The 14,757-nt window shown below is 40.0% G+C and overlaps 1 protein-coding gene across 2 annotated transcripts in view; it reads left to right on the top strand.

Annotated features, from left to right (window-relative positions):
• The window catches only part of MON2 (MON2 homolog, regulator of endosome-to-Golgi trafficking), a 271,194-nt gene that overhangs the window by 146,483 nt on the left and 109,954 nt on the right, over nt 1-14,757 (top strand). For both annotated transcript variants that reach the window (XM_082256725.1, XM_082256726.1), the window contains exons 21-23: nt 4,054-4,164; nt 10,957-11,132; nt 11,215-11,377. In XM_082256725.1, the coding sequence (XP_082112851.1) occupies nt 4,054-4,164; nt 10,957-11,132; nt 11,215-11,377 (450 nt within the window). The remainder of the gene's footprint in view (nt 1-4,053; nt 4,165-10,956; nt 11,133-11,214; nt 11,378-14,757) is intronic.

Consider the following 14,757-nt stretch of genomic DNA (forward strand, 5'->3'; position numbering starts at 1 on the left):
CCTATAGTTGCCTTTAAAAGTCCTGAGAGTACCTACTACATCTTTTTATATATATGCACTTTGCATACACATATATAAATAATTAAGGACTGTGGATTCACTTTTATTTTGCACAGTGATTGGTGCTATGTATAGCAAAAGCAAAGTGGATAAAATGTGAGTTGAAAAAAGTTAGCTACTAGATTGCTATTGGCCTTTTTTATTTCATATTGTTGTGATGTTCCAAATCTAAAATAGATGTCAGGAAATAGATAATGGTACGTGGTTCAGCCTGGATCCACCTGAAGAATTAACTGATCCAGACTAAGCACCCGTGTAAAAGGGCCCTAAGTAGTGCATTAAAGGTCAGCATGTCAACCTTTGGAAATGCTTTGTAAGCAAGTCAGTAATGCCAGTTTACTATTTCCATTCAGAAAGATTCCTTTTAGTGGATAATGTAAATATTAATGAAGTTCATGTAATACAGTTTTAGCTTAAATGTCTGCTTGTGTCTCACACTAGTAGTTAAAATTGTACATGATGCCTCCTATTGTTTCTTGTGATCTGTATTGATGTGCTGTCCTATCTTTTTCCTGTGCTTGCTTTTGCAATGATCAGAAGGTAGGTTTGCTCGGCATGCTTCACATGTACATTATATTTGACTCTTTGACTTTTCCATCTATTCACTGAATAAATCTGACATAAACTAGTGCAGCTTAATGTTTTTCTGATAAACATTATGATGACCTTGGATATTTAATTGTTACTGTCTATGACCTTTTTTCATAAGTTAACCTTTTATATGTTCTGTGATAAATCCTATACAGTATAAAAACTATTGGGGGTTGTGCAGAGCCTGCAGTGACAGATTGATTCAGACAGAATGTTCTATACTTTTATTAACACATACTGTATATGGTAGGCTTAAAAGTAGGGATCGACCGATTATCGGCAAAGCCGATATATCGAGGGCCAATATGGACTTTTCCCGATATAGCGGAATCGGCCCCGGAGGTTACAGATATTGCCGATATTTCGGGAAAGTGCTGTACCGGAGTGATGACTGCAGCTAGAGGCATCACCCCGTTACCGGCGCCCATAGCCGACGGTCGGCTGTCTTGTAATGACAACCGATGCGGCTAAGAAGCCGCTCGGCTGTCATTACAAGGAGCAGGGGGGGACGCCCCTCCCGTTGCCTTCCGCGGCTCGCCCGTCCCAAAGGAAGACCCGGGCAACCAGCCTGCAGGGCTGCCGAAGACCTGATCAAAGCCGCATTCGGCTCTGATCGGGTCTCCATGTAAAAACCCGGAAGTGATGTCATGACATCACTTCTAGGTACTGGCGCCAGATTAAAAAAAATGACAGCATTCAAAACAGCCAAACTTGTCGTTTTTAATGCTTTTAAGTACAGAGGAGGGGTTTGGGGTCTTTTAGACCCCCAGATCCCTCCACAAGAGTACCTGTCAAGAAAAAAATTAAAAAAAAAAGATTTTTTTAAATGTACAAAAATATCGGCGCATATCAGCCGATACCGATATGCATTGGGCAAAATATCTGTATCGGCAACAAAAAACGGATATAGGTCGATCACTACTTAAAAGACCACTAGACCTGAAAAACAACATCATATGAGTGAGCTAATTAAATTTACAACTAGGTATGTAAATTATCCATCTGTACAGAAATGATGACACTGGATTAGGGATTAAGGATATTTATCTGTGTTGACATTTTGTTTATGTTGGAGATGATGCTTTTGGCAAAAAGTGGCACCAGCATGACACCCAAAGGTTACATTATTCCTTCACATTATTCCTTCCCAGCAACTGTAATAAATTGTCATTTTTAATGCTCTCTGTTCTGATAATTTGCTAAACAAATATGCATATTTACTTCTATATTTATAAATTAAAATGGAGCTACACTTGATCTGAGCACCACAAACCAAAATTGATATTTAATTTTTATTATTCAAAGTAAACTTCTTCATCCATGTCTCCATGCTTTATTTTGTTGAGAAATCACTTTGAAAAACACCCCCTAGCATTTCTGGCCGTGGCCATCTTGAGTAAGAGCAGATGATTCATGTAGCATTTACTTCCTGGAATCCACCTGCCCTTACCTCAAGCAGGAGGGGCGTACTTAGCTGGGAAAAAGCCCTCCTTTCCTAATGAAGACTCCTGGTATGTATGACATCATTTGCCTAGGAATGTAAACTAGAAAGTAACTGAAGAAATTAAAAAAAAAGTTTAAAACAAGCAAATATGATACAATTTCCTATCTATTTACTAATGCTAGCAGCATAAGTCTTAAAAATAGTCAATGTTGTTTAAGAGAGTGAAGTTACTCTTCCCTTTTGACAAAGCTAGTATTCCTGCTGCCTTCCGACGTACCACCCGGGTCTCCTGTCCCGCCGGAATGCCTGAGCGACCAGCTGGCACATTCGCCAGCTGACCAAAGACCCAAACAAAGCCGGAATCATTGTAATAACCTGAAAGCGATGTCATGACATCACTTCTGGTTACTAGAGCCTTAGAGGCGCCAGATTTTAAAAAAAATTACAGTATTCAAAAGAGCCAAACTTGCAGTTGTGAATTCTTTTAAGTGCAAAGGAGGGGTTTGAGGTCTTATAGACCCCAGATCCCTCCATAAAGAGCACCTGTCACTACCTAATACTGTCACAAGGGAAGTTTACATTCCTTGTGACAGCAATAAAAGTGATCAAAAAAAAAAAAAATTAAAAGGACTGTGTGAAAAAAAAAAAATTAAATGTACAGAATATCAGCAGCTAATGTCGGCTATCAGCCTGAAAATTGGTATCGGCCGATCCCTAGACACCATACATACAGTGCCTTGCGAAAGTATTTGGCCCCCTTGAACTTTGCGACCTTTTGCCACATTTCAGGCTTCAAACATAAAGATATAAAACTGTAATTTTTTGTGAAGAATCAACAAGTGGGACACAATCATTAAGTGGAACAAAATTTATTGGATAGTTCAAACTTTGTTAACAAATAAAAAACGGAAAAATTGGGCGTGCAAAATTATTCAGATTAGATCGATATAATTTTATATCGAAACAGATTTAAATAATTGAGAAGCAGGAACAAAAACGAATGCTCTCACAAAGTATGTGAGGGCTCGGGATTTTTATGGTGCCAATAACTGCAGTCAACACAGTGAATAAAATTCAAACATTTTAATTGCATTTGCTAAAAAACCTGTTGTGACCACATATTAAATTACAAAAGGACCAAACTCAAGTCGCTGTATATCAAGACGATTTAGTAGGATTGCTACACTGACTTCTTATCGCACTAAAGCGACTTGAGATTGGTCCTTTTGTATTTTAATATGTGGTCACAACATGTTTTTTAGCAAATACAATTAAAATGTTTGAATTTTATTCACTGTGTTGACTACAGTTATTGGCACCTTAAAAATCCTGAGCCCTCATATTTTGTGAGAGCATTCTTTTTTGTTCCTGCTTCTCATTCCATTTGGGATGCGGTGCCTTTGAGACTTGCCCCAGCCTATCCAATCTTATTTCTAGATTTAAATACTTACACTCTTTTAAAAATGCAGTTAGGGCCAGGTTCACATCAGAAAATACGTGTTCAAACGCGGTCCTGTTTTGCAGTCATTTGAATGGGCTGCAGAACACACTGGAGCACAGAAAATGTAGTGACAGCACTACTTTATCAGATCACACTGCACCAAACTGCATGGTGCTGCAGTTCAGTGCCCGTGTTTGGGAGATGAGTTTGGGGTGGCTTTATCAACTCATTGGCACCCGCACGCTCTCACAAGGGCAGCACATTCATCTGCAGTGCAAGAAACGGACACGAAACATGCCTTTCCCACACCGCATTTTGCTGTGAACTAGTCCTTGATGATTTTTTTTTATTTACTGCATTAATTTGTGCCTTTTTATATTTGCATGGGGTTCAGGTGTATTACTGTTTTTTGGAAATGCTTTGACAATAATTGCTTCATTAGCTTTTGGTTTGTGGGAGAATATAAGAAATGGAACAAAACCAAACACACTTGTATGTCTTTTTTTATGGTTTATAGGTTTGCCAGCATCCAAACTCCAGGATGAGAGAGTGGGGAGCCGAAGCATTGACATCACTGATCAAATCAGGCCTGGCTTTTAAACATGAGCCAGAACTCTCTCAAAACCAGGTACCATATTACACCTTCATGTGCTTTTTTCAATTGCAGATTTTGGCCAGAACCTTTCAAGCTGTCAGCAGATGGACTTTCCGGATAATCTCTGCTTGAAATGTGGCAGGAAAGCCTTCAAGTATGCTTAGCCTTGTTACTGAAGATTAGGGTTGACAGTCTGTAAAAAGCTGTAAACTGTTTTCTGAAACATTTTATAAGTTTGAAGATAAATAGGCTTCCTGCATCAAAGAAAACACATTTCTTAAATGTTTCTTTAACCTCTAACATCAGAACTACAGTGCCTTGAAAATGTATTTATACCCCTTGACATTTTCCACATTTTTCTCATTTTTCAACTAAAAAAACGTAAATGTATTTTATCGGAATTTAATGTGATAGACCATCACAAGGTGACACATAATTGTTAAGTGGAAGGAAAATGATAACAAGTTTTTACAAATAAATATCTGAAAAGTGGGACATGCATTTGTATTCAGTCCCCTTTACTCTGATACCCCTAACTAAAATCTAGTAGAACCAATTGCCCACAGAAGTCACCTAATTAAATACAAACTGCATTATGAAGGCCAAGGAACACACCAGACAGGTCAGGGATAAAGTTGTGTAGAAGTTTTAAGCAGGGTTAGGTTATACATTTTTTTTAAAGCTTTAAACCGCTCACGGAGCACTGTTCAATCCATCATGTGAAAATGGAAAGAGTGTGGCACACCTGCAAACCTACCAAGCCATGGCCGTCCACCTAAACTGACAGGCCGGGCAAGGAGAGCATTATTCAGAAAAGCAGCCAAGAGGCCCATGGTAACTCTGGAGGAGCTGCAGAGATCCACAGCTCAGGTGGGAGAGAATCTGTCCACAGGACAACTATTAGTCGTGCACTCAACAAATCTGGCCTTTATGGAAGAGCGACAAGAAGAAAGCCATGGTTGACAGAAAGCCAACAGAAGTCCTGTTTGCAGTTTGTGAGAAGCCATGTGGGGGGGACACTGCAAACGTGGAAGAAGGTGCTCTGATCAGATGAGACCAAAATGTAACTTTTGGGCCTAAGAGCAAAACGCTATGTGTGGCAGAAAACTAACACTGCATATCACCCTGAACACACCATCCTCACTATGAAACATATTAGTGGCAGCATCAAAAAAAATTGCTTTTTACAGAGGCTCTCCATCCAATCTGAAAAGAGCTTGAGCTATTTTGCAAAAATTAATGGGCAAAAAATTCACTCTCTAGATGTGCAAAGCTGGTAGAGACATCCCCAAAAAGACTTGCAGCTGTAATTGCAGTGAAAGGTGGCTCTAGAAAGTATTGACTCAAGGGGGGCTGAATACAAATGTACGCCACACTTTTCAGATATTTATTTCATTCTACTTCACAATTATGTGCCACTTTGTGTTGGTCTATCACATAAAATCCCAATAAAATACATTTGCGTTTTTTGGTTGTAACATGACAAAATGTGGAAAATTTCAAGGGGGTGAATACTTTTTCAAGGCACTGTATTTAAATCTCTAAATATAAAGGTTGTCGTACACTGGTCGAGTTTCAGTGGATTTCTGCTGCATTGTCTGAAATTCGAGTCATGGGTGCCCCCTCCTGTCTGTACTACCCAACTCAACAAATGTTAATTGTTCGGTTGACTTTTGTTAGAGGAGCCAGGTGGAACATTTGTCAGCCAAACAAACAGATCCAGGTGCTGTTCAAGTATTCTGACAGTCATGGGTGCCGGCTGTCAGAATAAAAGAGCTGACACTACAAATGCGTCCATCCACTCTGTTTAGCATGGATGAAGGAATGGACTGAGTGAGCGTTTCACTAGCTTCACTCACTGAATATGGAAGAGCTGCTAATAAGTATATTTGCTGATCTCCTAAAAAACACAACTAGAATTACCTTGTATCTGTGCCAGTGCTGCAGTTTCTCTGTTCACTTCAAACGTTGTGCCATTATGATGAACAGTGAGTAGCAAGCTAAAGTGGAGATAGAAAAGGAGGAATAGTAGACAACCCTGTCAGTTATATCAGAGAAGCCGTGAGCACAGCAGCTTGATTTGTCATTTTACAATACTAGAACTAGTTTACTCATATGTTCCTTTTTCATGCATTGTGTATCTGCGCTTAGTGTATTCTTTTCTTTCTCTGCAACATCCTTGGCTTAAGAAGCCTTCATGATTTCTTATAGGCTCGGTTTTGAACCGCATCCGATTCGCATGACATGTGAAACAACATAGTTTTTCATTGAAGCTGTTCACATATATGCGGTGCATACACAGAGCGAATTTAAAAAGACTCCTGTGTGTCTTCTAAACTCTGCATTGCGATTCAGGAATTCCATGCTTATTACCTTCTATGGGAACACTTCTGATTCGCACGTCATCAGTTTTGAACATGAACTGAGAAAAATAAAACAGCGTGGGCCCCCCCCTCCAATCCAGATCAGGCCCTTCGGATTTGGTATGGATAAAAAAAAAATAAAAAAGTAGTGTGAGGGGACCCCCCCAAAATCCGTACCAGACCCCTATCTGAGCATGCAGCCTAGCAGGCCAGAAGAGAGACGCCCCCCTTGAAACATACCAAACCACATGCCCTTTAACATGGAGGGGGGGATGCATGTTGATGGGGACAAGGGCCTATTCCCCACAACCCTGACCAGTGGTTGTAGCGGTCTTGATTTTGGGGGGGGGGGGGGGGGGGGTAGAGCCAAGCTGTTTATGTCTCAAATTTTATTGCTGGCTATTCTTTGGTATGCAATTAAGCTGTCAGCAGGGAACCCGCTGACAACTGATGAGTCAAGTTGCTATGGATACGGTGACCAGCTTGCCCGCCCGCTCCTTTAAAACCAGCTATTGTTAAACCCACTCCTAAAATCTGCATCAAAACCGTATCTAATCAGTTAGTAGTACCCTGTCAGTTACTTTGGAAATGCCCATGGAAAACAAACCTGAAATTCTCGCAGCATATGTGTGAACCTGGCCTTACCCATTTATCTGCATTTTTATATATTGTGCAAGTATCTTCGGTGTATTCGTTTTCTATTTATGTGGCATCCTTGTCTCCATTAACCCTAATCTTTTGTGGGCAAGCTATACTGTTTAGTTCCAATACGATAAATCGCAGATGTTACTGTTGTCGATCTTAAAGCAGTATTACACCCAAAAGCAAACATTTCTTATATTGCAGCTTACCAATTCTTAAATGTGATACCTGTAATAGTTTTTATTTTGTGCTTTCTTTCTTCTATTTTCATCTGGTGATCTGGAAAGTAAATCTGCTACTTTTCACAAGCTTACGCTCTCCAGCGGATTGTATCAGTTTGCATGGATGAGACAAACTGCTTACAGTGCATCCGGAAAGTATTCACAGCATTTCATTTTTTCCACATTTTGTTATGTTACAATCTTATTCCAAAATGTATTAAATGCATTATTTTCTTCAGAATTTTACCAACAATACCCCATAATGACTATGTGAAAGACGTTTGTTTAAAATATTTGCAAATGTATTAAAAATAAAAAACAAAAAAAACAAATGTACATAAGTATTCACAGCCTTTGCTCAATACTTTGTTGAAGCACCTTTGGCACCAATCAGGTTGGATGGGGAGTTTCTGTACACAGCCATTTTTAGATTTCTCCAGAGATGTTCAGTCAGGTTCAAGTCTGGGCTCTGGCTGGACCACTTAAGGACATTCACAGCCACTCCTTTGTTATTTTGGCTGTGTGCTTAGGGTCATTTTCCGGTTGGAAGATGAGCCTTCGCCCCAGTTTGAGGTCTAGAGTGCTCTGGAGCAGGTTTTCATCAAGGATGTCTCTGTTCATTGCTGCATTCATCTTTCCCTCGATCCTGACTAGTCTCCTAGTTCCTGCTGCTGAAAAACATCCCCACTGCATGATGCTTCCTCCACCATGCTTCACTGTAGGGATGGTATTGGCTAGGTGATGAACGGTGCCTGGTTTCCTCCAGACATGATGCTTGCCATTCAGGCCAAAGAGTTCAATCTTTTTAAACGGACCAGAGAATTTTGTTTCTCATGGTCTGAGATTCCTTCAGGGGCCTTATGGCAAACTCCAGATGGTCTGTCATGTGCCTTTTACAGGGGAGTGGCTTCCATCTGACCACTCTACCATACAGGCCTGATTGGGGGAGTGCTACAGAGATTGTTCTTCTGGAAGGTTCTCCTCTCTCCACAGAGAAATGCTAAATCTCTGTCAGAGTGACTATCAGGTTCTTGGTCATCTCCCTGACTAAGGCCCTTCTCCCCTGATCGCTCAGTTTGGCCGGGCGGCCTGCTCTAGGAAGATTCCTGGTGGATCCAAACTTCTTCCATTTACAGATGATGGAGGCCACTGTGCTCATTAGGACTTTCAATGCTGCAGACATTTTTCTTTGCCCTTATCAGATCTGTGCCTTGATACAATTGTGTCTCGGAGGTCTACACACAATTCCTTGGACTTCATGGCTTGGTTTGTGCTCTGGCATGCACTGTTAACTGTGGGACTTAATATAAACAGATATGTGCCTTTACAAATCACGTCCAATCAATTTAATTTACCACTGGTGGACTCCAGTCAGGTTGTAGAAACATCTCAAGGATGATCAGTGGAAATAGAATGCACCTGAGCTCAATTTTGAATGTCATGGCAAAGGCTGTTAATACTTATGTACAAATAAATTAGGGGGAAGAAACTGCGCTAAATATCTGAAAAATGGTATAGCAGCAACTTAATATGTGACAAACATCAAATAAACATTAAAAAGGGGGAAGCTGCGCTAAATGACACAAAACATAAAAAGTCCAAAAAGTCTGAATGTTTTGATAAATGTGTAAATATTGAAAACAAAAAAAGTCCAAAAATATTCAACCGAATATCCACCCGTGCAGAAATTGAATAAATTTACTGCTTACCAGAAGTAGCAGTGAAATGCGCCTTGTATGGAATTTAGCCGAGCCAGCTGAAAATCTGTGAAGGATTCCTCACCAGCGATGGCCGTCCCAGGATCACGATTAGATGGGTGTAGGAATAGAAAACAAATACAACATAGCGTGATACTGTATACGATATTGAGTGAATCACTCCCGAGTGTGTCAGAAGGAAAAAGAAAAGTGCTAGTAGACCCACCACCAACACAGGCTGCTTACCAGATGAATATTATATGTAGGCAAATAAACAGCAATCCAAAGAATGATATAAGCCTTAAATATACCACCACCTTTAATGTGTTATAATTACCAAATGAATGATAAGTGAAGGCAAATCAATAAGCAGCAATTCCAAATGAATGTTAAAAGCCGTAGGATAAACCACCACCTGGCTCCAAGTGTAATTACCAAATATAAAAAGTGGATGAGCATAAAGGGTAATTCCGGATGGACTCAAGACCTAATGAGGAGTTTCACCGAAATCACCTGCTTACCAGAGATAAGCACATTCAATGCCAAATCCTGGATTCAGATGTCCCTGGAAAGTGTCCCAGTCTCATAAGGCAAAACGGTCCCCAATGATGAAAAGGCCGATCCACAAGTATGGCTCCAAGTATCATATGGAAATAATGATGGAGATATCCATCCATAGTGTAAACCCCCATTTATTAAAATAAAAAGTAAAAGTATTGCACTTACATCAAGATTCTTAGAAAAGCGCTAAATCGAAGCCGCCGGCCGGACAGCTCCAAACACCCGCCTTAGCGTCTCGTAATGGTGACGTCAGCATGCCAGGTGGTGGTTTATCCTACGGCTTTTAACATTCATTTGGAATTGCTGCTTATTGATTTGCCTTCACTTATCATTCATTTGGTAATTATAACACATTAAAGGTGGTGGTCTATTTAAGGCTTATATCATTCTTTGGATTGTTTATTTGCCTACATATAATATTCATCTGGTAAGCAGCTTGTGTTGGTGGTGGGTCTACTAGCACTTTTCTTTTTCCTTCTGACACACTCGGGAGTGATTCACTCAATATCGTATACAGTATCACGCTATGTTGTATTTGTTTTCTATTCCTACACCCATCTAATCGTGATCCTGGGACGGCCATCGCTGGTGAGGAATCCTTCACAGATTTTCAGCTGGCTCGGCTAAATTCCATACAAGGCGCATTTCACTGCTACTTCTGGTAAGCAGTAAATTTATTCAATTTCTGCACGGGTGGATATTCGGTTGAATATTTTTGGACTTTTTTTGTTTTCAATATTTACACATTTATCAAAACATTTGGACTTTTTATGTTTTGTGTCATTTAGCGCAGCTTCCCCCTTTTTAATACTTATGTACATGTGATTTTTTTTGGCCTGTAAACACACCTCTATGTTAGTCTATGTGTCTGTGAACACATGATGTTTACAGGCGTATTAGTGGAGGAGCATTTACTGGCTGAAAAAAAAGAAAAAACATCATAAACGCATTCAGGAACAGAGCTAAAAAGCAGAAAAAAATGCTAAATGCGCCTAAACGACTAGATGCATTTAGGTGCAGTGCGGTGCAGTAATGCATTTCAGTGAACAAAATAAATGTAATATTCTGGCCAATTGAATCCATTAACACTCAAACTCTTGACGCACTTAAACTATTGGAAAATGCGGCTTTGGGTGCATTTTTTAAACCGCTTTCTCCTGCCTGGAGTTCTGGTGTTCAGAGGAGAAACGCAGAGTGAAGAAATTTCATTAGCACACCAATTATTCCTCAAAAGGGTCCAAAGCTTTATGGTCATATGGTACACATACAGTAACGTTTTGGAGCATGTGTATGAGGTCTATTTCTATGTAGTATTGACTTTTTTAGCTTTTGTTTTTCTAGAGACTGCAGTTGCTGTTATTAAATCCTTTAAAGGAGCTGTCGGCTATAGCTCACCATGATATTCGCCTCAAACAACTGGAGTGTGTATTACAGATCCTGCAGAATCAAGGAGACAGTCTAGGACCAGGTTGGCCTCTGGTTCTAGGAGTTATAGGAGCAATAAGAAATGATCAGGGGTGAGTGCTGAGAACATTGCCCCCATGTCAGGTCAGTCTGGCTCATTGTCATTTGTAATGTGGTGCATTTATCTCTTTGTAGGGAGTCTTTAATACGGACTTCTTTCCAGTGCCTTCAATTGGTCGTCACGGACTTTCTTCCCACAATGCCTTGCACTTGTTTGCAGATAGTTGTAGAAGTGGCTGGAAGCTTTGGACTTCAGAATCAAGAACTTAATATTAGTTTAACGTCTATTGGTTTGTTGGTGAGTCTGCTTACCTTTACATCCTTAAATACGATGATCTGCTGCATGCAGGGCTGGTCACAGGTGCAACCTATGTGGCATCTATAAGTAAAGCTGGCTACAGACATGTTATTTTTTTAATTTATTTGACCATTTACAGCCTTATCAGAGGGATGTTTGCATGTCTGTAAGTCCTTTAAATCTACTGTCCAAGTCTAGCTGCAAGGGAACTGGTGAGCATCCTTTAGTCCATTGATCTTTCTGCTCTCAGGTAATTGCATGCCTGTACGATGTACAGGCAGACAGCTATCCTAAATCTGCAGGAGCCTGACATTGCACCCTCGACCTGAAGATCGCAGGTGCAGTGCTCTGCAGGCTCCTTAGAGCAAAAAAAGCAAAATTTTTTTACCAGCAAAAATGTATTTACGATTTTTTTCAAAAGGGTAACTTCCTTTAATGCTTTCACTGCCAGGCGCTGCTCTCCACTTTTAAACGCAGCTGGCCGGACCATTTTTGCAATTTTTCAATTTTTTATTTTTCCCTTTACAGCTTTCAGAGTTTGTAAATGATCCCAAAACAAATATTTTCAAGCACATGACTAGTAGAATAAAAAGAAGGTGCTACTAATTTTTAAGGCCCTGTGATATTTCGCTATAAATACATTAAATCTTTATTAGCAGATAAAAACACAGCAAATTTTATTCAATTCCTGCTGAATATCAAAAGCCTAACCTGTATTGAAGTAATAAATAACAAATATTTGTCAATTTTAAATTGCGCCTCTTTGCGAAATGGTGAAAATCGAATGTAGGCATAAATGTAATATCCAAACTTCTTAAAAAATCTGGAGGTTTTCATTTTTCAACTACAGCTTTCAGAGTTTGTAAAAGAAACCCCAAACCATATATATTCTGAAAGCACAAGACCATTAGATTAGAAAGAAGGTGCTACTGATTTTTAAGGCCTCGCAATATTTACGAACATTTTTATCAAAACAATATTTTTGTTAAACAGACACTAAAATTATTATTAGTAGATGCCAACACAGAAAATTGTACAAAATTTCTGCTAAATTCCTACTAAATATAAAGTCTTAACCTGTATTTAGGTAATTAATAAAGATATTTTGTCAACTTTAAATTTCACCTTTTTGAAATTAAAATGAGATGAAAATCTAGCGTACGCAAAAATGTCTGTAAAAAGCTGGAGGTTTTAATTTTTCACTTACAGCTTTTAGAGTTTGTAAAAGACCCCCCCCCCCCCCCCAAACCATATATTTTCTGCAAGCACATGACCAGTAGAATAAAAGAAGGTGCTGCTGATTTGTCTCTGAAGCCCAATCAGGCTCCAGTGGCTACTGACAGGAGGTGAGGAAGCGATGCAACTCCTCCTCACCGCCTGTTTTAACCCAATTTTACCAACAAATGTACCGCATTGCACCAGGTTGTGGGGCATTTGTGGCATTTCTCTGTTGACATAAATGTGTAGTGTTCGGCAGACAGCATGGCTACAAGTTGAGTCAACTTTGGCAAGGGCGCAAAGCATCAGGGCATCAGCACCCTTTCCACTGCCTATTGCAGCTTGGGGGCGGGGGGCGTATGGCAGGTGGCAAAAATGGATGGCTGTGCTTTTTGTTGGTAAATAGCTCTGATCAGTGGCTTATCCACTTTTGATCAGAGCCATCAGTTTGTTCAGCTCCCTTTCCACTGCCTATTGCAGCTTAAGGGGGGGGGGGGGGGGGCGTTTTGCAGGTGGCAGAAATGGATGGCTGTGGTTTATTTTGGTAAATAGCTCTGATCAGTGGCTTATCCGCTTTTGATCAGAGCTATCAGTTTGTTCAGCAGCATTTGCTAAACTATTCTGCTATAAGTTCATGGTCACTGAAGTGACCATGACCTTTTTGCAGAGGAGTAATATAGGTCCATACGGTGTACAGGCGTGGCCAGCTGGAAGCTGTTCTGTAGGTCCATACGCCATTTAGACCTGGCAGCGAAAGGGTTAAAGCCTGTAAGTACTTTCAGACTTCAGGGTTTTTTAGCTTTAAAATTTCCACACGAGTTTTAATTTTCAGAATTGTATTCATTCTTTATGTCGTTCTTAAAAAATATGAACCTATGAATCATACTTTTTTTTTTCATAAAGAACTTCTTATATTCCTGTACAATTTTTTTAACCATTTTTGATCATAAATAGTGTTAGAGGGAAACAATACTAGTTTTGGGTTAATAACCAAAACAATGTGGGCTCTAAAGTAAGACCATAGCATGCTTTGTCTGTTTGAAACTTTGGACTGAGCTGTCTGATAAAGAAAAAGTTGCTTCCCTGACTCATTTGTTTTTGTGGGTAAATTTTATCTTTAACTACTAAGCTGTATAAAGTACAGTTTTTTTTTTTTTTTACAACATACAGAGAAAAGTTTAATATAGCTTATCGGGATTGTGGAGGTGAAATCTCAACAAATAAGCTCAAAGAACTGCACACCAGCCGAGGTCCTTGCCAGTAGGTCCCAGTCATCCTGTGGGACCTTTAAAGTATTTGATATAAAAAAAAAAATGCAATAAATAGAATGGGTTCACCCAAAGTTACAGTGAAGTGCCAAGCAGTGGGCAGGAACTGGGCCAAGAGCCTAAGCTTTACTTCCTAATGGCACCCCAATCGTGCCGTGAATGTTTGGCGGTAAATCGCGCTACAATCACAATGCGTGAAGCTTGTCGCTCAAAAAGGAACAGACGCTTCTTTTGGGCTACAGTGTCACGTGTTGTGACTGCAGCACGATTTACTGCACGAAAATTGGGGTGACATTAAGAAGTAATGGCATCGCAAATGCGTCCCGTATTTTGCAGTGAATTTCAATCTGGGGGGCGGAATCACGGTGCAATCAGCTGTGAATGGAGCCTTAGTTTGGAGTGTGATTGTGTGAAAGCTTTTACATCATCTTGATGCTAATGCTGTGTTTTCTGTGAGCCAAAAATACTACCAATAGGCACAGTAGCAGGGCTACATTTTGGTTGGATTTGCTAATGCCACTTGAAATTGCTGCACAATTTCTATTCAGGAGTTCTTTGGCTTAGATCTCTATGCCTGCCTGTAAAGGACCTATCATCAAGATCCTGCTTTATCCAAAGTGGTAAACAGAACAGTGTAAGCAGAAACCTTTAGCCCACAGTCAGAATTTTCATGCTTCCTTTAGTGACTGGCAGCTGCAACTGGTGAGCATAGAGGATATTTTGGTGGTCACTACCTGCCAGTAAATACCTGGTGCCTCTTTACAAGGTAAGATGAGCCCACAGGTTCACTTTAAAGGCTAGGCTCACCTTTAGTAACATTTTACATTTGTACTTAACATACGTATGTAACATGTTACTATATAAACCCCCTGAACCTCTCCTTTGACAGCAGGC

This window comes from Pelophylax lessonae (assembly GCF_965119305.1).
Source record: "Pelophylax lessonae genome assembly, chromosome: 4".
NCBI lineage: Eukaryota > Metazoa > Chordata > Amphibia > Anura > Ranidae > Pelophylax > Pelophylax lessonae.